This window comes from Lissotriton helveticus, chromosome 3_1, assembly GCF_964261635.1.
Source record: "Lissotriton helveticus chromosome 3_1, aLisHel1.1, whole genome shotgun sequence".
Lineage (NCBI taxonomy): Eukaryota > Metazoa > Chordata > Amphibia > Caudata > Salamandridae > Lissotriton > Lissotriton helveticus.
Window position 1 is genome coordinate 945,287,018 of NC_136061.1, and position 25,487 is coordinate 945,312,504.

Here is a 25,487-nt window from a genome sequence, read left to right on the forward strand (position 1 = left end):
GGGGGTGAACAGTTGTCCATTGCCCATTTAAGAACACTGTTCTCTAAACTTTATCACAGCCTTAATGTATTGCTCTCCACCTGAGAGTGTGATATGCTTAAGTTAACTTGTTCTGCATTGTTATATGACAGAACTACTTGTTCAGAATCCTTCAACTCAGACCCTGTCCTACATGTCTGTAAAATATAGAACCATAATTAGGTATGTTCCAGTTCTCACCTCCATGAAGACGGCAGATACACTCTCTGATCGGTCCTTATAGTGCAGTGCAAAGTCTTCTGACAGGGTGTGCAGAATTAGGCATCCATTGGGTTTGAGGACGCGGTCCGACTCCTTCATAAACTTCTCGAAGTTGAACCAGTGGACTGCTGTTGTAGACGTGACCACATCCACAGACCCATCTTCAAATGGCAGCTGCTCTGCTGTGGAGATGCTGTAAGAAGATGTAAGAAGCTCTGAATGTGAACACAAGAGCATTTACACCCATCAATATTTATAATGTAACAAGACGAACAGATTTCTTGTATTTACGTTTTAGATGATCTCCAGGTATGTTAAGGTAGAAGCAGGAACTTCACAATCTTAATCTACTACAAGGATATCAATGTGTTTTAAGTGTACTCTAATTTGACTTCTTTAAGGGGATCTTCTTTTAGTTACTGATGTGAAGTACTAGTGAGTGCTATGTGCTGCTTTGCTGGGGCTCATTTTGTGGATCTCCTCTCTGCTGAAGCTGACAGGGACACTGCAATCGCCAGCATTAGGTTACCAGACAGCATCATGTCATCCAGAACACATTTTCCAGTCCAGTAATGTTCTTTATACTATTGTGATGCAGACGTTTAGATTAATTTGTTCAATTAAGTTGAACCAGGACTACATCTCCCAGAATAAATTACATTGTAAAATGAAAGTTTAGGGCAGGAAAGTGTCGGCAACTCTATCATGGCGTTACCTACAACCTTATCCCAGGAACTGCCATAGCTCGTGACTGACGAACTAGGCAGATACTTGGCAGTCATGGTTACATTGTAGATATTCACCATGTTCCTTTGGGTGAGCCACTAAGTGAAGATGAGGAGGCCCATAGGATCATTGCAGTGTCTGTACATACTGTGCACCAGTGAAACCTCATCACAAGTCATGGAATAGCATTGGCCGAAGTCAATGGGTAGTGTGCAGAGAGAAAAGGTGCATTCATGATTCAAAGTGTGCATTCAGAATATAATATCGGCTGAAGCCCTGAAAACAGCTCACGGACGTGAGCCGCAATGTATGGAATTGCTTGCAGGCTGCATCTTAGACACAAAAGTGATTGAGGCCTTTTCTGACTCCAGGAACATGGAAGGAAAGGGAGTGGATAGACAGAATGTTCTGCAAGAATACATCCATCCTGACCTCTGGCCATTCCCATCGTGATGTAAGGACAAGAAAACTTGAGTGGCTAGACGTCATCTGAAAAATGCTTTGTTTAACACAATAAAATATAATTTCTTGTAAGAACCATATTTCAAAATTCAGCGTGAATGTAATTAAATGTAATGATGTATTAAAGGTGAAGAAGGGGGTGCTAATCATATATCAATATATATCATTAAATCCTTTTTTTTCCTAACACCCTGAGTGTGGCTTGTCCTTATGTTTGTGTAACGTGAGGACTTCTCTAATGTATACATATACTATACTATAGGTAACACTGAACAAGACATTTTAAATATTATCAAAGCAGCACGGACTTTCATTACCAGCATGCAGCATGATGCTGTGATTAAAGGTGGCCAATTGAAAATCACTTAGAGGTCACGTGCTAAAAATGCCTGTTTAAATTAAATTCCGCTCCATTACATGTCTAAATGCCTGTGACCAAGAGGACAGGAGCCCCGAAACGCGTAAGGCTACAGAAACCAACTTTGTACATGAATAAAAGCAGGTCTGCCTTGAAAATATTGCTGGTGTAGGAGTGCGCTTTCACATCGAGGATGCTTTGTGTAAAAAAATGAGGAATGCGGTGTCATTCCAACCGCGAAAACGCACCGTTTCTGATGTCTGAGGGCCATCTGGAGACACAGGAAATGTTTGAAGTCTCTGGTTTATGGAACACCAGCTGGCGCTGAAAAAAGACTGCAATTCCGGTCAAGGACCCACTGGAGGTTGTGAAATGGACTCAATTGTGTAATGGAGCAGAGCCTACTAATGGTAACACTGAACAAGACATTTTAAATATTATCAAAGCAGCACAGACTTTCATTACCAGCATGCAGCATGATGCTGTGATTAAAGGTGGCCAATTGAAAATCACTTAGAGGTCACGTGCTAAAAATGCCTGTTTAAATTAAATTCCGCTCCATTACATGTCTAAATGCCTGTGACCAAGAGGACAGGAGCCCCGAAACGCGTAAGGCTACAGAAATCAACTTAGTACATGAATAAAAGCAGGTCTGCCTTGAAAATATTGCTGGTGTTGGAGTGCGCTTTCACAACGAGGATGCTTTGTGTAAAACAATTAGGAATGCGGTGGCATTCCAACCGCGAAAACGCACCGTTTCTGATGTCTGAGGGCCATCTGGAGACACAGGAAATGTTTGAAGTCTCTGGTTTATGGAACACCAGCTGGCGCTGAAAAAAGACTGCAATTCCTGTCAAGGACCCACTGGAGGTTGTGAAATGGACTCAATTGTGTAATGGAGCAGAGTCTACTATAGGTAACACTGAACAAGACATTTTAAATATTATCAAAGCAGCACGGACTTTCATTACCAGCATGCAGCATGATGCTGTGATTAAAGGTGGCCAATTGAAAATCACTTAGAGGTCACATGCTAAAAATGCCTGTTTAAATTATATTCCGCTCCATTACATGTCTAAATGCCTGTGACCAAGGGGACAGGAGCCCTGAAACGCGTAAGGCTACAGAAACCAACTTTGTACATGAATAAAAGCAGGTCTGCCTTGAAAATATTGCTGGTGTTGGAGTGCGCTTTCACATCGAGGATGCTTTGTGTAAGAAAATGAGGAATGCGGTGGCATTCCAACCGCAAAAACGCACCGTTTCTGATGTCTGAGGGCCATCTGGAGACACAGGAAATTTTCGAAGTCTCTGGTTTATGGAACACCAGCTGGCGCTGAAAAAAGACTGCAATTCCTGTCAAGGACCCACTGGAGGTTGTGAAATAGACTCAATTGTGTAATGGAGCAGAGCCTACTATAGGTAACACTGAACAAGACATTTTAAATATTATCAAAGCAGCACGGACTTTCATTACCAGCATGCAGCATGATGCTGTGATTAAAGGTGGCCAATTGAAAATCACTTAGAGGTCACGTGCTAAAAATGCCTGTTTAAATTAAATTCCATTCCATTACATGTCTAAATGCCTGTGACCAAGGGGACAGGAGCCCCGAAACGCGTAAGGCTACAGAAACCAACTTTGTACATGAATAAAAGCAGGTCTGCCTTGAAAATATTGCTGGTGTTGGAGTGCGCTTTCACATCGAGGATGCTTTGTGTAAAATAATGAGGAATGCGGTGGCATTCCAACCGCGAAAACGCACCGTTTCTGATGTCTGAGGGCCATCTGGAGACACAGGAAATGTTCGAAGTCTCTGGTTTATGAAACACCAGCTGGCGCTGAAAAAAGACTGCAATTCCTGTCAAGGACCCACTGGAGGTTGTGAAATGGACTCAATTGTGTAATGGAGCAGAGCCTACTATAGGTAACACTGGACAAGACATTTTAAATATTATCAAAGCAGCACGGACTTTCATTACCAGCATGCAGCATGATGCTGTGATTAAAGGTGGCCAATTGAAAATCACTTAGAGGTCACGTGCTAAAAATGCCTGTTTAAATTAAATTCCGCTCCATTACATGTCTAAATGCCTGTGACCAAGGGGAAAGGAGCCCCGAAACGCGTAAGGCTACAGAAACCAACTTTGTACATGAATAAAAGCAGGTCTGCCTTGAAAATATTGCTGGTGTTGGAATGCGCTTTCACATCGAGGATGCTTTGTGTAAAAAAATGAGGAATGCGGTGGCATTCCAACCGCGAAAACGCACCGTTTCTGATGTCTGAGGGCCATCTGGAGACACAGGAAATGTTCGAAGTCTCTGGTTTATGGAACACCAGCTGGCGCTGAAAAAAGACTGCAATTCCTGTCAAGGACCCACTGGAGGTTGTGAAATGGACTCAATTGTGTTTTGGAGCAGAGCCTACTATAGGTAACACTGTACAAGACATTTGAAATATTATCAAAGCAGCACGGACTTACATTACCAGCATGCAGCATGATGCTGTGATTAAAGGTGGCCAATTGAAAATCACTTAGCGGTCACGTGCTAAAAATGTCTGTTTAAATTAAATTCCGCTCCATTACATGTCTAAATGTCTGTGACCAAGGGGACAGGAGCCCCGAAACGCGTAAGGCTACAGAAACCAACTTTGTACATGAATAAAAGCCGGTCTTCCTTGAAAATATTGCTGGTGTTGGAGTGCGCTTTCACATCGAGGATGCTTTGTGTAAAAAAATGAGGAATGCGGTGGCATTCCAACCGCGAAAACGCACCGTTTCTGATGTCTGAGGGCCATCTGGAGACACAGGAAATGTTCGAAGTCTCTGGTTTATGGAACACCAGCTGGCGCTGAAAAAAGACTGCAATTCCTGTCAAGGACCCACTGGAGGTTGTGAAATTGACTCAATTGTGTAATGGAGCAGAGCCTACTATAGGTAACACTGAACAAGACATTTTAAATATTATCAAAGAAGCACTGACTTTCATTACCAGCATGCAGCATGCTGCTGTGATTAAAGGTGGCCAATTGAAAATCACTTAGAGGTCACGTGCTAAAAATGCCTGTTTAAATTAAATTCCGCTCAATTACATGTCTAAATGCCTGTGACCAAGGGGACAGGATCCCCGAAACGCGTAAGGCTACAGAAACCAATTTTGTACATGAATAAAAGCAGGTCTGCCTTGAAAATATTGCTGGTGTTGGAGTGCGCTTTCACATCGAGGATGCTTTGTGTAAAAAAAAAAAATATATATATATATATATATATATACATATACATATATTACCTACTGGCGGTCGCCAGTAGGTATATATAGTTAGGATTTTTTCTCTATGGGATTTTTGAAAATTCTATGTCTAATAACTTTGGCGTTTGTGGACGGAATTGGCTGAAATTTTCAGGAAAATGGAACATTTTGTTTCTGAGCAGCCCCTGAAAATTTGGGGGGGTTCGTCAAGGGGGGGCCGAGAAAAAAGGGGGGTCCCAAAACGTGTTTTTAACATTGAGTTTTCCATAGGGCGGTTGGCCTCACTTTTAGCCCGAACGGCTGAATGGATTTGCACGAAACTTGGAAAAATTGTAGGGACTGGTAGCCCGATGTGCCTTTGCTAGGTCTCAATATATGTGCTCCAGTGGATTTTGATAAATTAACGTTAAAAAAAAGATATATATCTGTAACAGCGGACCGGGCAGCGCTCCAGTTCGCGTACTTTTCGCGTTACGGAGCTTTGTGAAGCGAAGCTGATTGGTTCTCCGGCGTCTGTAAACATTCCAAACAGTCCGTAGCGGCCGCCATCTTGTCTCTCGGTAGGATCGAGAGACGAGAGGAGGCCAAAGCGAAGGGGCAAATGACCATAAGGGGGCATAGTAGATCCTCCCTGACCCCCTAGGTTTGATGTGGAGGTTTTAAAAGGGCCCCTCGGGGCAAAAAAAATAATAATAATAATAATCGAACGGCTGAATGGATTTGCACGAAACTTGGCAAAATTGTAGGGACTGGTAGCCCGATGTGCCTTTGCTAGGTCTCAATATATGTGCTCCAGTGGATTTTGAGAAATTAACGTTAAAATAAAGATATATATCTGTAACAGCGGACCGGGCAGCGCTCCAGTTCGCGTACTTTTCACGTTACGGAGCTTTGTGAAGCGAAGCTGATTGGTTCTCCGGCGTCTGTAAACATTCCAAACAGTCCGTAGCGGCCGCCATCTTGTCTCTCGGTAGGATCGAGAGACGAGAGGAGGCCAAAGCGAAGGGGCAAATGACCATAAGGGGGCATAGTAGATCCTCCCTGACCCCCTAGGTTTGATGTGGAGGTTTTAAAAGGGCCCCTCGGGGCAAAAAAAAATAAATAATAATAATCGAACGGCTGAATGGATTTGCACGAAACTTGGCAAAATTGTAGGGACTGGTAGCCCGATGTGCCTTTGCTCGGTCTCAATATATGTGCTCCAGTGGATTTTGAGAAATTAACGTTCAAAAAAAGATATATATCTGTAACAGCGCTCCGCTTCGCGTACTTTTCGCGTTACGGAGCTTTGCGAAGCTGATTGGTTTTCCGGCGTCTGTAAACATTCCAAACAGTCCGTAGCGGCCGCCATCTTGTCTCTCGGAAGGATCGAGAGTCAAGAGGAGGCCAAAGCGAAGGGGCAAATGACCATAAGGGGGCATAGTAGATCCTCCTTGACCTCTTAGGTTTGATGTGGAGGTTTTAAAAGGGCCCCCCGCGGGGCAAAAAAAAATAAAATAATAATAATCGAACGGCTGAATGGATTTGCACGAAACTTGGCAAAATTGTAGGGACTGGTAGCCCGATGTGCCTTTGCTAGGTCTCAATATATGTGCTCCAGTGGATTTTGAGAAATTAACGTTCAAAAAAAGATATATATCTGTAACAGCGCTCCGCTTCGCGGAGATAACATTATCTCCCTATTACCTAGCTGTTGCTAACACCAGTTAGCGACCGCTAGTAGGAGATAGCGACCATCTTGGGCTCCACTTTGCATGTCAGTGATATTTATCACTAATGACATGCAAAGTGGGCATGTCAAGATGTTAGCGACTGGAAACAGTCGCTAACATCGCTATCTTCTATTACCAACTTTTGGAGATATTCGCGCTAAGCGCGAATATCTCTAAAAAGTAACACCTGCCCTGAGCAGTTCTTATTATAAACCAACAATAGCTCCAATATTGCCAACCTATTTCAATAGTGATCCTTACTTGTCACTCGAATAACTGAAAACAAAACAGTAACTCGCGGGAAAAGCTTTTTCCAGAATTAATCAAATGAGTTTTAATAATTTTATATAGAGATAACCAAATCAATGATTACACATTTTTCTGTTTTTTGAGCAACACAATACTTATTATACAAATTTCACGAAACCACATCACATATAAATATACAAAATCATCCGACGTAACAACTTTCACTCAAAACATTCATACACAATGACACATGATTATATACAACTTTACAACAATATTTACAATTTCCTGATCAAATTAAAGGTTAGCACTGGAAAAATACAAATACAGACGTTTGTATGATTTTTAATTCAATTCGATAATCCTAGTGCTTGGTGGGGGGGTCTACGCGTTTCGATAACCCCTAAATGTGGGGAAATCTCGTCAGGACCAAGTGCCTGTAAATGAAGGACAAGAAATGAATCAAACTGGGAGAAACCCGGGGGCTGTCACAACAGTGGGGATGGGAAAAGCAATCCTACCTCTTGGGTGCTCTGGTATCCTTTCAAGGGGATGTAACTGGAAAAACGAAAATAAAGCGTCTATTTAGACTCTAGTTTTAATGGGAAATGTACTAAGTGAATTCACAGATGCATACGTGTTTACTTACATTTCTAAGCTACCGGAGTCGATTGGAAGTTATGGAAGTGGAAATCTGTGGAAATTAAGTGAGAAAGGGGGGGTAAGTGCGGGACGGTGGGCGTCAGCATTGGATGTTGAACAGCGAGAGAGCCGACTTACTTGAAAGGCGTTTGGCTTTGGCCGAGGGTGAAGTCCGGGCTCCGGGCGGCCGGGGGGTCCGCTGAGGTTTGATCCAAAATGCAAGCGGAGACCTACGTGAGATCTCAGTCGGCGCCTTGTGTGCCTTCTCAGTCAAAGTATTAATCGCGCTGATGGATTACCTTTAGATTGAGGTACCGCTGATTGAATCCAGGTGTCTGCGCTGTCTCGCTTCTCTCAGTCAATGCGGGAACCGGCTTTGGCTGCACAATAATGGAGTTCTCGCGTCTTGGTGTTTTTGTCCTCTTCCTGGTTCCATGGATTCTGGGAGGTGTAGTCTCTCATAATGGTCGTCATGACGACGGTGAATTTGACTGGGAAACAGTCGTATCAAACCTCGTGTAACCGACCTCAGTGTCTCTGGCGGAGCAGTCAGACCTGTAATCGGCAGGCAATTGGGGGTCACAAGCGGTATATTTCAGAGAGTTCATTTAACCCGCTTGTCGCCGTATCAAACTTGATGATAAGCATGGCCTCGTGGCGTGACAATTTTTCTTCGATATCTCCACCTCTGGAGTCTTTCTCGATTTTAGAAATAACTGTCCATTTAAGTTCTTCTAGTGTGTGTTCATGATTTTTCCAGTGATTGACTAATGGAGCAGTCGTCACATTCTTCTTGATTCGTGACTTGTGTTGGGTAATTCGACATCGTACCTCCTGGCTAGTTTTTCCAATATATAGTTTTTTGCAGGGGCATCTTATGCCATATATTACGTACCTCGATTTGCAATTGGTAAAATTGTCATGTCTCCAGAATTTATGTTGATGTTCAAAAACCTCTCCTTCCTCAGTGCTTGCACAACAGATGCAGGCTCCACATCTGTGGTGCCCTTGGATTGGTGGTAGTCCTAGCATTGTGCCAATCGTAGCTATTTTCTTTTTCATGCCTGCTCGGACCAGATGGTTGGCAACACTTTGGTCTTTTTTAAAAGCGAAGAGTGGTTTCTCTTTCAATGTTTCGTCGATGTTTTCCACCAAATGCCAGTTTTGTAGAATCGTTTTTTTAAGCTGGTTGGAATTGGGGCAGAACGTGGATACACATACTATCCTGTTCAGGATTGGTTTTTCTTTTTGTACCAGTAACGTCTCTCGGGGGATCCACCACACCCTTTTCATTGTCCGTTTTAATAATTTCTTGGGGTACCCTCTTTCGGCTAGGTTGTCCATCAGGTTGGAGGCGTGAAACATGTATTCATCTTTGTCATGACAATTCCTTTTGATCCGGAGGTACTGTCCGAATGGGAGGTTTTCTTTTAAGTTACGCGGATGGTTGCTTTTGAAGTGTAGCGCCCTGTTTCTGTCTGTAGGTTTTTTAAAGAGTGTAGTCACCAAGCCACTCTCTGTGGGATAAACCTCAACATCGAGGAATGCCATTTTAACTCTCGAGGAGCTAATACTGAATTTTATTTCTTCCGTTCTTGAATTTAGCCACTCGTGGAATTTTTGTAGCTCTTCTTCATTCCCTCTCCAGGTGATGAAGACGTCATCAATATAACGGCTCCAACTCGTTATATGATGAACAAATGGATTATCTTGGTAAATGAATTTTTCTTCGTATAATGCCATATATAATACGGCCAGTTCTGGGGCGAAGGGACAACCCATAGCTACTCCGCTGACCTGGTAGAAGTATTCTCCATTAAAGTAAAAGTAGTTCTTTTTGAGGGCTATAGAAGCTAGTTGTATTATGAAGTCAGTTGGGACTCTAGTGGGTCTCGGTCTTTGATCCAAAAAGAATTGGATGGCATCTAGCCCATCCCTCTGGGGAATCTGGGTGTACAATGAGCAAACGTCCATTGTGACCATCAAGTCTTGATTTTGCTCAAAAGAGATGGTAGGGAGTCTGTTGATGAAGTCTGATGTATCACGGAGGAAAGATTTAACCTCGGACATACAGGGTTTGAGGAAAAAATCCACGAATTTTGAAATAGGTTCGAAAAGCGACTCGCACCCGGAGACAATTGGTCTTCCGGGTGGGGCATTTGTGTCCTTATGGATTTTGGGAAGGACGTAAAATAGGGGTGTTCGGGGACACGTGCATCTCAGGTATTCGAACTCTTTTTTACCAATAATCCCGTCTATAAAGCCTTTTTCTAACATGGGGTTCAGCAGTTGTTGTAATTCAATAGTGGGGTCTTTTTGTATTTTTCTGTAGCATCTTGGATTGTTGAGTTGGCTCATAACCTCCGTTATGTATTTTTCTGTGTCCCATACCACGATTGATCCTCCCTTATCCGCCTGCTTTATTGTAATTGACGTGTCTTTTTTGAGGTTTTCCAACGCACGTTTTTCCGCTTGAGAGATGTTGAATCTGGTCCAACTGCGTTTGCCTTCCATTTTCGTTATAGCTGATAAGATTGTTTTTTCGAAAGTCAAAATTTCCTTCGCAATTTTATTACCTGGTGGGCAAAAGGTTGACTTTTTTTTCAGTCCTGTAACTTCTATTGTCGGATTGAACGTAGTTAAGGCAAAGAAAGATTTCAATTTAATTTTACGGCAGAATTCCAGTGCCTCCATTTTCATTTTCACAAAATTAGTGTGTCGCGTGGGGACAAAAGAGAGCCCTTTTTCCAAAATACTGGTCTCTGCTGGAGTCAAGATTTTATTTGACAAGTTAAAGATGGGAGACACTACCAGTTTTTGTAGTTCTGCCTCCGGGTCGACATTTCCCATGGTTGGTTGTAACGTGGGCGTGTTCGATTTTGTGGCTGGCCTCTTCCTAAAAAAGGCGCCGATGATGGACCTGATTGTTGTGCTCCTCTTTTGTTAGCTCCTCTCCTCTGATTGTCGCTATCGCTCTCACTACTACCTGAAGCTGATGAGGTATCTGAGAACGAGATGAATTTATTTGTTGATCTTCCTTGGTATTCTCCTAAATATTTCCTTGAGTCCGGTCTGGAATAGAAATCCGTTTGCAAATATGGGTATGTCTTTTCCAGGTTAAAATTCTTTTTGTCCCTTTGAAACTGATTCTCTTTCTGGTTTATAGTATAGTCCTTAAACTCAGAAATATCTTTTGCAACTTTTTCAAGCAGTGCTTTAGCGTCCGTAATGAGCTGATTTTGCTCAATCTCTGTTTCCAAAGTTTTGATCTCCTCTAGTTGTTGAAACGAAAGTCTTTGGGCTGTCTCCACCGTTAAGACCATAAGGTCTCGGCTACACTTGGTCTCGATAAAACTGTAACCCTTTTTATATATCGGGTCGTCTGTGAATATCACCGGGATGTTTTTTATCTGCAACCCTCCTGGTATTGTGCCAGCTCTTAAGTGCTGGAGGAGGAAGTGTCCGTGCAGATCCGTACGGATTTGTTTCTTCTTTAGCCTCAAGAGTTTATCCGTTTCGTTTTGATTCCTTGCGGAAGAGCTTAATGACACTGAAGTGAACAAAGGGGGCTTCTCCAATAAATTCTTAATGTGTTCCTCGCTATAGGCAAAAGTTTGTTCAACAGACATACTGTGCACCAATCACTCACAACTGTGAATCTACACTGAAATACCACACTAAATCAGGACAAACAAGAACTGACTTCAGAAAGACAAAAATCAGTGGCACCCACTAGGGCCTAGATAAACCTCGCAGAACGCCTTCTGCTAAAGTACCATTACCAAGACAGGGTCTGGGCTCAATGGCAATAAGGACAAGCCTCAATACTAATTATAAACCAACAATAGCTCCAATATTGCCAACCTATTTCAATAGTGATCCTTACTTGTCACTCGAATAACTGAAAACAAAACAGTAACTCGCGGGAAAAGCTTTTTCCAGAATTAATCAAATGAGTTTTAATAATTTTATATAGAGATAACCAAATCAATGATTACACATTTTTCTGTTTTTTGAGCAACACAATACTTATTATACAAATTTCACAAAACCACATCACATATAAATATACAAAATCATCCGACGTAACAACTTTCACTCAAAACATTCATACACAATGACACATGATTATATACAACTTTACAACAATATTTACAATTTCCTGATCAAATTAAAGGTTAGCACTGGAAAAATACAAATACAGACGTTTGTATGATTTTTAATTCAATTCGATAATCCTAGTGCTTGGTGGGGGGGTCTACGTGTTTCGATAACCCCTAAATGTGGGGAAATCTCGTCAGGACCAAGTGCCTGTAAATGAAGGACAAGAAATGAATCAAACTGGGAGAAACCCGGGGGCTGTCACAACAGTGGGGATGGGAAAAGCAATCCTACCTCTTGGGTGCTCTGGTATCCTTTCAAGGGGATGTAACTGGAAAAACGAAAATAAAGCGTCTATTTAGACTCTAGTTTTAATGGGAAATGTACTAAGTGAATTCACAGATGCATACGTGTTTACTTACATTTCTAAGCTACCGGAGTCGATTGGAAGTTATGGAAGTGGAAATCTGTGGAAATTAAGTGAGAAAGGGGGGGTAAGTGCGGGACGGTGGGCGTCAGCATTGGATGTTGAACAGCGAGAGAGCCGACTTACTTGAAAGGCGTTTGGCTTTGGCCGAGGGTGAAGTCCGGGCTCCGGGCGGCCGGGGGGTCCGCTGAGGTTTGATCTAAAATGCAAGCGGAGACCTACGTGAGATCTCAGTCGGCGCCTTGTGTGCCTTCTCAGTCAAAGTATTAATCGCGCTGATGGATTACCTTTAGATTGAGGTACCGCTGATTGAATCCGGGTGTCTGCACTGTCTCGCTTCTCTCAGTCAATGCGGGAACCGGCTTTGGCTGCACAATAATGGAGTTCTCGCGTCTTGTTGTTTTTGTCCACTTCCTGGTTCCATGGATTCTGGGAGGTGTAGTCTCTCATAATGGTCGTCATGACGACGGTGAATTTGACTGGGAAACAGTCGTATCAAACCTCGTGTAACCGACCTCAGTGTCTCTGGCGGAGCAGTCAGACCTGTAATCGGCAGGCAATTGGGGGTCACAAGCGGTATATTTCAGAGAGTTCATTTAACCCGCTTGTCGCCGTATCAAACTTGATGATAAGCATGGCCTCGTGGCGTGACAATTTTTCTTCGATATCTCCACCTCTGGAGTCTTTCTCGATTTTAGAAATAACTGTCCATTTAAGTTCTTCTAGTGTGTGTTCATGATTTTTCCAGTGATTGACTAATGGAGCAGTCGTCACATTCTTCTTGATTCGTGACTTGTGTTGGGTAATTCGACATCGTACCTCCTGGCTAGTTTTTCCAATATATCGTTTTTTGCAGGGGCATCTTATGCCATATATTACGTACCTCGATTTGCAATTGGTAAAATTGTCGTCGTATATTGATGACGTCTTCATCACCTGGAGAGGGAATGAAGAAGAGCTACAAAAATTCCACGAGTGGCTAAATTCAAGAACGGAAGAAATAAAATTCAGTATTAGCTCCTCGAGAGTTAAAATGGCATTCCTCGATGTTGAGGTTTATCCCACAGAGAGTGGCTTGGTGACTACACTCTTTAAAAAACCTACAGACAGAAACAGGGCGCTACACTTCAAAAGCAACCATCCGCGTAACTTAAAAGAAAACCTCCCATTCGGACAGTACCTCCGGATCAAAAGGAATTGTCATGACAAAGATGAATACATGTTTCACGCCTCCAACCTGACGGACAACCTAGCCGAAAGAGGGTACCCCAAGAAATTATTAAAACGGACAATGAAAAGGGTGTGGTGGATCCCCCGAGAGACGTTACTGGTACAAAAAGAAAAACCAATCCTGAACAGGATAGTATGTGTATCCACGTTCTGCCCCAATTCCAACCAGCTTAAAAAAACGATTCTACAAAACTGGCATTTGGTGGAAAACATCGACGAAACATTGAAAGAGAAACCACTTTTCGCTTTTAAAAAAGACCAAAGTGTTGCCAACCATCTGGTCCGAGCAGGCATGAAAAAGAAAATAGCTACGATTGGCACAATGCTAGGACTACCACCAATCCAAGGGCACCACAGATGTGGAGCCTGCATCTGTTGTGCAAGCACTGAGGAAGGAGAGGTTTTTGAACATCAACATAAATTCTGGAGACATGACAATTTTACCAATTGCAAATCGAGGTACGTAATATATGGCATAAGATGCCCCTGCAAAAAACTATATATTGGAAAAACTAGCCAGGAGGTACGATGTCGAATTACCCAACACAAGTCACGAATCAAGAAGAATGTGACGACTGCTCCATTAGTCAATCACTGGAAAAATCATGAACACACACTAGAAGAACTTAAATGGACAGTTATTTCTAAAATCGAGAAAGACTCCAGAGGTGGAGATATCGAAGAAAAATTGTCACGCCACGAGGCCATGCTTATCATCAAGTTTGATACGGCGACAAGCGGGTTAAATGAACTCTCTGAAATATACCGCTTGTGACCCCCAATTGCCTGCCGATTACAGGTCTGACTGCTCCGTCAGAGACACTGAGGTCGGTTACACGAGGTTTGATACGACTGTTTCCCAGTCAAATTCACCGTCGTCATGACGACCATTATGAGAGACTACACCTCCCAGAATCCATGGAACCAGGAAGTGGACAAAAACACCAAGACGCGAGAACTCCATTATTGTGCAGCCAAAGCCGGTTCCCGCATTGACTGAGAGAAGCGAGACAGCGCAGACACCCGGATTCAATCAGCGGTACCTCAATCTAAAGGTAATCCATCAGCGCGATTAATACTTTGACTGAGAAGGCACACAAGGCGCCGACTGAGATCTCACGTAGGTCTCCGCTTGCATTTTAGATCAAACCTCAGCGGACCCCCCGGCCGCCCGGAGCCCGGACTTCACCCTCGGCCAAAGCCAAACGCCTTTCAAGTAAGTCGGCTCTCTCGCTGTTCAACATCCAATGCTGACGCCCACCGTCCCGCACTTACCCCCCCTTTCTCACTTAATTTCCACAGATTTCCACTTCCATAACTTCCAATCGACTCCGGTAGCTTAGAAATGTAAGTAAACACGTATGCATCTGTGAATTCACTTAGTACATTTCCCATTAAAACTAGAGTCTAAATAGACGCTTTATTTTCGTTTTTCCAGTTACATCCCCTTGAAAGGATACCAGAGCACCCAAGAGGTAGGATTGCTTTTCCCATCCCCACTGTTGTGACAGCCCCCGGGTTTCTCCCAGTTTGATTCATTTCTTGTCCTTCATTTACAGGCACTTGGTCCTGACGAGATTTCCCCACATTTAGGGGTTATCGAAACGCGTAGACCCCCCCACCAAGCACTAGGATTATCGAATTGAATTAAAAATCATACAAACGTCTGTATTTGTATTTTTCCAGTGCTAACCTTTAATTTGATCAGGAAATTGTAAATATTGTTGTAAAGTTGTATATAATCATGTGTCATTGTGTATGAATGTTTTGAGTGAAAGTTGTTACGTCGGATGATTTTGTATATTTATATGTGATGTGGTTTTGTGAAATTTGTATAATAAGTATTGTGTTGCTCAAAAAACAGAAAAATGTGTAATCATTGATTTGGTTATCTCTATATAAAATTATTAAAACTCATTTGATTAATTCTGGAAAAAGCTTTTCCCGCGAGTTACTGTTTTGTTTTCAGTTATTCGAGTGACAAGTAAGGATCACTATTGAAATAGGTTGGCAATATTGGAGCTATTGTTGGTTTATAATTAGTATTGAGGCTTGTCCTTATTGCCATTGAGCCCAGACCCTGTCTTGGTAATGGTACCTGAGCAGTTCTTAGCCATGTTATCCAATGGGAGGTGGATAACATGGCTAAGAGCATTAGCTCGGTAATGCATGAATATCGCTGACTTTTCAGCGATATTAATGCATTGCGGTCGTTTTTCATCGCATTTGCGATAAACCTTGATAATAGCAAGGTTTATCTGCGATAATTTCTGACGATGCTTAGCGGTAAAAAATTCGTTGCTAAGTATCGTTAGGGATAAATATTGCTTAACTTTGGTAATATGCCCGAACGTCTGTTAACGTTCGATTCGAAGGAAATCAGCAAGTGTTGAAAAACATTGTCTGCGCCATCTTGCCTTTTTTCAAATGCCACACTTTTGTCGTGCACGGCAGCCATTTTAGATGCCTTGACCAGACCCACTCTCTGTACGCTGTCGATCCTTAGCATGGCTCCCCACCCTCGCAAGCATTTCCCCCAGGCACTGGTCACCCCCGCTCTCTGTCTTATGCATGGGTAATAAACCTCCCCCCATCTGCGCTGCTCTTCCCTGAGAATCACACCCTGTGCCCGCCCGACACCTCCCTTTCGCCCTATTCACTACCGCACCCTCTGACACTCCTTTTCCTCTGTGTCCAATTGTCCAGGCCGGTCCTAGGCTATCAGCTAGCCCTGCAGATGTAGTTTATGGCCCCAGCTGTAAAGAATCACCCCTCTTCAAAGGAGTTATAGTAGATCAAGGCCCACACCCGATGAGATCCGTCACAGCACACGCGTTCCTACTATCTGAAAACCATCCTGTATTGTGATTGGGGAGGGGACCGAGCCTGAAGCGGAAGATTCCAGGGATGACTCTTTGTACATCAAAGTTTTTACAATTATGTGTCACATTAAAAATATATAGCACTCCAACAAAGTAGTAAGATTATAAAACTTTAATAACTTATAAATATATACAACAAAACAAAAACAGTAAAAACATTTAAACATTTTTAGGGAAAATGAAGGAAGTAGCGGTCGGCTGTGCGAATAGTCCCAACGTAGCACAACGTCCAGATTTCTGGACGGCACCCAGGTGATGTTGCCTGGGTGCCGCACTGATTTCGGTATCCGGCGTGGGGCGTCGCGGGGGGTGGGTCATCAGTAGCGGTCTGTTGTGCGAATAGTTCCAAGGCAGCAGAACGATGGCACCAAGGTGATGTCCAGTAAGTTGCCGCCCTCCGAATAACGGCGTGGGGCGCCCCGGGGGGGGGGGGGGGGGGAGGCGGCGTGAACGGGCCTCTCCAGGTGGAGTTTCGTCTGCTGTAGTGGGGCGCCCCTTTATCGTTTCAGTTGCCATTCCGTCCGCTTTTGGTCCACTGTGTCAAAAGCCGCAATTCAGCTGAGTTGCGCCCACTCTTGCGGTGCAGCGATAGGCGGCTGTCACAGGACTCTCAAAATGGCGGCAGGCTCTTTCCTTTTTGGGCCTGGTCCACTGAAATGGCCCTGGGACACCTTGGAAATCGCACGCTTGTCTGCTAGGTCTTGGACCCCATTCTCGAAAGCGTCCCCTCCGCCTTGAGGATTCAACAAAAGTTTTGGGGGCCCCCGACTCCTGCAGGCTTCTGGTGGGGAGCGGCTGCCATGATTGCTCGCGGAATGACCACGACGGAGCCACGAGATGGTGGTGCTTTCATGTTGACGCCAGCTTCAGTCTGAAATATCCAGAAACAAGGTGGGGCTTTCATCGTTTGGGGAAAAAAAAAGTTTTCATCCAATGAAAAGTGTTGTTTTTAGGTCATATGATCAAGCCTTCCATCATTAGGAAACCAAAAGTAAAATGAACCAATGAAAAGTTTTATAAACAAGTCACATGACCTGTTATGCGGCATAGGGCATAAAATGCGGAGAAAATACGTTGGCACGTGAGGCGGCGTCAGTAGCGGAACAATGTGCGAATAGGCCGAAGGCAGCACAACGCGCCAAGATCCGGATGGCACCGAGGTGGTGTCTAGTAAGTTGCCGCACTGGTGTGGCCATCCTACAATGCTGAAAGTCGGCGTGGGTCGCCCCGTTGGCCTGTGAGATGGCGTCAGTAGCGGACCGATGTGCGAATGGGGCCAAAGGCAGCGCAACAATATTTTCTGAATAGAAGACACCACAAGGCGCTGAGATGCGAAGATCTGGATGGCACCGAGGTGGTGTCTAGTAAGTTGCCGCACTGGTGTGGCCATCCTACAATGGTAAAAGTCGGCGTGGGGCGCCCCGTTGGCCTGTGAGATGGGGTCAGTAGCGGACCGATGTGCGAATGGGGCCAAAGGCAGCGCAACAATATTTTCCGAATAGAAGACACCACTAGGCGCTGAGATGCCAAGATCCGGATGGCACCGAGTTAGTGTCTAGGTTGCCGCACTGGTGTGGCCATCCTACAATGCTGAAAGTCGGCGTGGGGCGCCCCGTTGGCCTGTGAGGTGGCGTCAGTAGCGGACCGATGTGCGAATGGGGCCAAAGGCAGCGCAACAATATTTTCTGAATAGAAGACACCACAAGGCGCTGAGATGCGAAGATCTGGATGGCACCGAGGTGGTGTCTAGTAAGTTGCCGCACTGGTGTGGCCATCCTACAATGGTAAAAGTCGGCGTGGGGCGCCCCGTTGGCCTGTGAGATGGCGTCAGTAGCGGACCGATGTGCGAATGGGGCCAAAGGCAGCGCAACAATATTTTCCGAATAGAAGACACCACTAGGCGCTGAGATGCCAAGATCCGGATGGCACCGAGTTAGTGTCTAGGTTGCCGCACTGGTGTGGCCATCCTACAATGCTGAAAGTCGGCGTGGGGCGCCCCGTTGGCCTGTGAGATGGTGTCAGTAGCGGACCGATGTGCGAATGGGGCCAAAGGCAGCGCAACAATATTTTCCGAATAGAAGACACCACTAGGCGCTGAGATGCCAAGATCCGGATGGCACCGAGGTGGTGTCTAGTAAGTTGCCGCACTGGTGTGGCCATCCTACAATGCTGAAAGTCGGCGTGGGGCGCCCCGTTGGCCTGTGAGATGGCGTCAGTAGCGGACCGATGTGCGAATGGGGCCAAAGGCAGCGCAACAATATTTTCTGAATAGAAGACACCACAAGGCGCTGAGATGCCAAGATCCGGATGGCACCGAGGTGGTGTCTAGCAAGTTGCCGCACTGGTGTGGCCATCCTACAATGCTGAAAGTCGGCGTGGGGCGCCCCGTTGGCCTGTGAGGTGGCGTCAGTAGCGGACCGATGTGCGAATGGGGCCAAAGGCAGCGCAACAATATTTTCTGAATAGAAGACACCACAAGGCGCTGAGATTCGGTTAGCACCGAGGTGGTGTCTAGCAAGCTATGCAGCTGAGTTGCGTGCGCACTTGCGGCGAATAGGTCGAAGGCAGCACAACAATGTTTTCTGAATAGGAGACACCACAAGGCGCTGAGATTCGGTTACCACCGAGGTGGTGTCTAGCAAGTTGCTGCACTGGTGTGGCCATCCTACAATACTGCTCCGAATAACGGCGTGGGGTGCCCGAAGGGGGGGGGGAGGCGGCGTGAACGGGCCTTCCCAGGTGGAGGCTCGTCTGCTGTAGTGGGGCGCCCCTTTACCGTTTCAGTTGCCAATCAGCTGAGTTTCGGCCGCTCTTGATGCTACAGCGACAGGCGGCTGCAACAGGACTCTCAAAATGGCGGCCTGTTCTTTGGATTTGGGCCTGGTCCACTAAAATGGCCCTGGGACACCTTAGAACTCGGACGCTTGAATTTTTTTTCCTTTCCTCTACATGCAAAAAAAGGTAAATGCCCGGTACGTTACACGCTTCATCTGCCACGATGTACTCTCCAGAGGAACCGAAAAAAATATAGTTATGGTAACTATACCATGCATCGTCATATGGAGAGGTGGCACCGATTAATTATAGTGCTGCATAAAAGAGAGATTTGGAGAAGAACCCCCGACCTGCCAGTACATTCATCAAAGAAGTGGCACTGACAGCATCAGAGGCAAGGGAAACGGTCCCAAATATTTAGAAGAAGTTTGGAAAGATTAAAATGACATGTTTAGATTGTGGCAAATTAATTTCATGTGGACAGATGAGTGTTACTCTAATAAATACAGCATATGAACATCATCATAGTCGATGGTTGGTAGAGACATTTTGACTATATCCTGGACCTGCCCGTCCTCGCCCAAAATGGCGCCGGAATAAATGGGACTCGTAACTCCTTGTTGTGTACTTGTTGTAAAACTTTGATATCACGAGATACGTATGCAGTTTTGAAGCACATGGCGGGCGGGGACGAGAATAGATTGAATATTTCGACATCTCTATTGATATTAAGTTGTGATGTGTTATTGATTACTGTACTATTGAAAGTTCGAATTAACGTCACCCATGGTACTTGCCCGCAAATGTATATCTAGATAATTTTATTGTAACTGGCCCTGTCGTATTTTAATTATAAAATGTACGTCCACCGATTCCGCAACTGTTAGACACCTTAGTTCTTGCAACCTAATGGCCCGCCCGTAACGTTTCTCTACAGTGTAAATGTCTCCTCATCATATACGATTACAGTTTGCTCCGTGGCCGGCGCACGTGGTTATAGGCCCGTATTTGTATAGTGACATTTTCACAATAAAGGTTTTTAAAAGAAAACATGGTAGTAGTATTTACATTGGTAAAGTTTTTAATAATAGTAACTGTTTTAGAATCAGTAAAAGGCAAGTGAAATAAAGCAGACTAATTACATGAAGGGTAAAAGGTATAATACGCAGGAACGCAGTAAAGATAAATGGTCAAGGGCTGTTGTGTTTTCTACTCCTGCAACATAAAGTGATCGATAAGAATCTCATATTCAAGCGTATCGGCGACTAAGACAGCAGGTCGACCCTCTTTTGCTCAACGGCTCCGTCATGGGACGAAGAAACGCCCTTTTTCTAGAAAAAAGAATATATTTTACTTGCAGGACAGTTGTAAATTTTCCGGGAAAGTACATTAGCCTGGAACATTATAACATATATGTTTAAGAAAAAATAATGTTCGGAAGTAATAAAAAGCGTAATTTTTAGGTCATATGACCAAGCCTTTCATCATTAGAATAAGAAAAGTAAAATGAACCAATGAAAAGTTTTATTAACAAGTCACATGACCTGTTATGCTTACGTTACGCGCTGCGCGTCGCGTCCCGGATCACTTCCGGATGCGCTAACGCGGCGCGTCATATGACGCATTACGCGAAAACGCAGGTCCAGAATATAGTCGAAATGTCTCCACCAACCAGCGGTCGGAACACAACCCTTTTCAGCAGGCTAAATAGTTCTGTTAAATGACAACAGAACGGACAGGCAACAAGAACCATCAGTCAAAGAGGGGAGGGCTAGTTCTTCTCTACCGGGTTACGTTGGGGCGCTACCGGAACTGATCGAATTGGTAGTCTACAGTGTTTCTGGATGTTTCAGACTAAAGCTGGGGTTAGCATGAGAGCACCACCATTTCGTAGCTCCGTCGTGGCCATTCCGCGAGCAATCATGGCAGCCGCTCTTTATCGTTATTTTGGGCGGGGTGGGTGGCGGAGTCGAGCTGTATTGCAGCCATCATGGTGTGGAGTTTAGTTCATCTCACTAGTTTCGTATTTGTCATGAGGGGTTGTTCCTAATGTTTCTATTTTAGCGAGGTCAAAAAGAGATCCCATTAGTGGCCTACTGATTTTGCTCGATTCCTTATGTTTTTTTACACGATTTTTCGTTATCTGCAAAGACTAAACAGAGTATTGCGACTCTGTGTTTGTTTGTAAATAGAGAATGAACCAAAGAGAACCAATTCTAAAACAGTAAATGCTTGGATAACAATCAATCAAATGGAGAGAGAAGCAGGCACGATGTATTACAACGGGGGCAAAGGCCTGCGTTAACTACCTTTCACTATCTGCAAAGAGAGAGTACTCCTAACAGAAATGAGGGGGGGGGCAGCATTCAAAGCAGATCAGTGTGCATAAACACGAAAATGTTTTTACTTACCACGTATTTGACATTCGACAGCTTATGATATTTGCTATTAAAAAACCATTGAAATTCACTGAAAAAACCATAGGTTATAGACCATATATAGTTAGGAATTAGCATTTACAAAACCTTGAAAATTCACTGAAAAAACCATAGGTTATAGACCATATATAGTTAGGAATTAGCATTTACAAAACCTTGAAAATTCACTGAAAAAACCATAGGTTATAGACCATATATAGTTAGGAATTAGCATTTAAAAAACCTTATTTTACTCACACAAAACCATTGAAATTCCATATATAGTTAGTTGCACTAACTATATATCGCGCACCCGCAATCCACTGCTGATGATGTCACATATTACATCATTCATGACATGGTCAGTGACATCACTGATGACATCACTGATGACATCTCAAATGACATCACTGATGACATCTCACTTGACATCAATGATCACATCACTGATGATATCATTCATGTGATAATACAATGCATCTCCTCACACTCTAATATAACCTCCGTTACACCCAGTGTTAAATAGAGAGTATAATTTTTGAAACCATTGACACACCAATACTAGTTACTACATACGCACTCACTGATTCCTATGTCTACACACACATTCACTCATACAATCATTCATACATACAATCACTCATCTTTACAACACTATCATATGCACTCATACACCTATACAGACACTCACACTCTGCCACTCATCCATGGAGTTAGTCACACACCTAGTCAGTCCTGAAAAGAATCAATCACACTTCCATTTTCTCATCTATACAGTTAAACACAGAACACCTTACATTTTTGAAACATATACTAACACATACTTACTCTCTTATAGAATCACTGATACAAGTACACATTGATCTGCACAGAGTCACACACCTCCCAGCCAGCCATACACACACTCAGTCTCCCATACAAATACTTGTGCAACCAATCAATAACCCATATAGCTACTTATATAGCTACTGATCAACACATGCAGCAGCTTGCACAACAGCTTGCAGAGATTTGCATTTCCATTTTCAAAGCAATGTAACATGTAACATTGCTTTGAAAATGGAAATGCAAATTGAATAATAGCGCACGCATTATTTGGGAAACATCAAGATCCAGCATGCATTGAGGAAGATCGATGTTAATACACGCCCATTGGGGGCGAGCATGCAATAAATAAACGCCGGAAATGGAAAAATGCGAGCCTCAGTTTATTTTCTTAAGCAGCCCAGGAAGAAGAGGAGTATGCTCCTCGAAACGCGTCGGCAAGACAAATAATTTGGAGCAAACAGGAAGGATGCATTTTAATGCTGGATGGCAGAGCACAGTCGAGTGATCTCCCGCTGCTTTGGGCAATTTGGGGTTAAAGATTACACACGGCAGCTCTGCCGTGGGGAGGGCACCATCGTCAGCTGGGGAACAAGCAGATCTCAGCTGTCAGAGGCTTCTGTTTCGAACTGTTCGGGACTTAGTAAGCACTGTGCTCCATATGCGAAATCGAGCCTTCAGTTATGTTCCAAAACCTACTCAAGGACTTAACATTGCTTTGAAAATGGAAATGCAAATTGAATAATAGCGCACGCATTATTTGGGAAACATCAAGATCCAGCATGCATTGAGGAAGATCGATGTTAATACACGCCCATTGGGGCGAGCATGCAATAAATAAACGCCGGAAATGGAAAAATGCGAACCTCAGTTTATTTTCTTAAGCAGCCCAGGAAGAAGAGGAGTATGCTCCTCGAAACGCGTCGGCAAGACAAATAATTTGGAGCAAACAGGAAGGATGCATTTTAATGCTGGATGGCAGAGCACAGTCGAGTGATCTCCCGCTGCTTTGGGCAATTTGGGGTTAAAGATTACACACGGCAGCCCTGCCGTGGGGAGGGCACCATCGTCAGCTGGGGAACAAGCAGATCTCAGCTGTCAGAGGCTTCTGTTTCGAACTGTTCGGGACTTAGTAAGCACTGTGCTCCATATGCGAAATCGAGCCTTCAGTTATGTTCCAAAACCTACTCAAGGACTTAACATTGCTTTGAAAATGGAAATGCAAATTGAATAATAGCGCACGCATTATTTGGGAAACATCAAGATCCAGCATGCATTGAGGAAGATCGATGTTAATACACGCCCATTGGGGGCGAGCATGCAATAAATAAACGCCGGAAATGGAAAAATGCGAGCCTCAGTTTATTTTCTTAAGCAGCCCAGGAAGAAGAGGAGTATGCTCCTCGAAACGCGTCGGCAAGACAAATAATTTGGAGCAAACAGGAAGGATGCATTTTAATGCTGGATGGCAGAGCACAGTCGAGTGATCTCCCGCTGCTTTGGGCAATTTGGGGTTAAAGATTACACACGGCAGCCCTGCCGTGGGGAGGGCACCATCGTCAGCTGGGGAACAAGCAGATCTCAGCTGTCAGAGGCTTCTGTTTCGAACTGTTCGGGACTTAGTAAGCACTGTGCTCCATATGCGAAATCGAGCCTTCAGTTATGTTCCAAAACCTACTCAAGGACTTAACATTGCTTTGAAAATGGAAATGCAAATTGAATAATAGCGCACGCATTATTTGGGAAACATCAAGATCCAGCATGCATTGAGGAAGATCGATGTTAATACACGCCCATTGGGGGGGAGCATGCAATAAATAAACGCCGGAAATGGAAAAATGCGAGCCTCAGTTTATTTTCTTAAGCAGCCCAGGAAGAAGAGGAGTATGCTCCTCGAAACGCGTCGGCAAGACAAATAATTTGGAGCAAACAGGAAGGATGCATTTTAATGCTGGATGGCAGAGCACAGTCGAGTGATCTCCCGCTGCTTTGGGCAATTTGGGGTTAAAGATTACACACGGCAGCCCTGCCGTGGGGAGGGCACCATCGTCAGCTGGGGAACAAGCAGATCTCAGCTGTCAGAGGCTTCTGTTTCGAACTGTTCGGGACTTAGTAAGCACTGTGCTCCATATGCGAAATCGAGCCTTCAGTTATGTTCCAAAACCTACTCAAGGACTTAACATTGCTTTGAAAATGGAAATGCAAATTGAATAATAGCGCACGCATTATTTGGGAAACATCAAGAGCCAGCATGCATTGAGGAAGATCGATGTTAATGCACGCCCATTGGGGGCGAGCATGCAATAAATAAACGCCGGAAATGGAAAAATGCGAGCCTCAGTTTATTTTCTTAAGCAGCCCAGGAAGAAGAGGAGTATGCTCCTCGAAACGCGTCGGCAAGACAAATAATTTGGAGCAAACAGGAAGGATGCATTTTAATGCTGGATGGCAGAGCACAGTCGAGTGATCTCCCGCTGCTTTGGGCAATTTGGGGTTAAAAAAATAAATAAATATATATATATATATATATATATATATATATATATATATATATGTATATATATATATATTCACTGAAAAAACCATAGGTTATAGACCATATATAGTTAGGAATTAGCATTTAAAAAACCTTTTTTTACTCACACAAAACCATTGAAATTCCATATATAGTTAGTTAGTTGCACTAACTATATATCGCGCACCCGCAATCCACTGCTGATCATGTCACATATTACATCATTCATGACATGGTCAGTGACATCACTGATGACATCACTGATGACATCTCAAATGACAGTGGAAGTATACGTGTCTGGACGAAGGATTTAGTAGGTGCATGACTGAATGTATGAGTGAGTGATTAAATGTGTCTCACTGAGTGCATGGGTTAGTGACTAAACTGTCTTAATTTGTGCATCATTATGTCTGTTGTTCTGTAAACTGCTGCATGTGTTGATCAGTAGCTATATGATTAACTATATGGGTTATTGATTGATTGTCCAAGTATTTGTATGGGAGACTGAGTGTGTGTGTGGCTGGCTGGGAGGTGTGTGACTCTGTGCAGATCAATGTGTACTTGTATCAATGATTGTATAAGAGAGTAAGTATGTGTTAGTATATGTTTGAAACTGTAAGGTGCTCTATGTTTAACTGTATAGACAAGAAAATGGAAGTGTGATTGATTCTTT

The 25,487-nt window shown here is 43.8% G+C and overlaps 1 protein-coding gene across 2 annotated transcripts in view; it reads right to left on the reverse strand.

Annotated features, from left to right (window-relative positions):
• Window positions 1–25,487, reverse strand: part of LOC144823117 (putative methyltransferase DDB_G0268948) — a 245,705-nt gene that overhangs the window by 50,810 nt on the left and 169,408 nt on the right. For both annotated transcript variants that reach the window (XM_078681311.1, XM_078681310.1), the window contains one exon: window positions 220–433. In XM_078681311.1, the coding sequence (XP_078537437.1) occupies window positions 220–433 (214 nt within the window). The remainder of the gene's footprint in view (window positions 1–219; window positions 434–25,487) is intronic.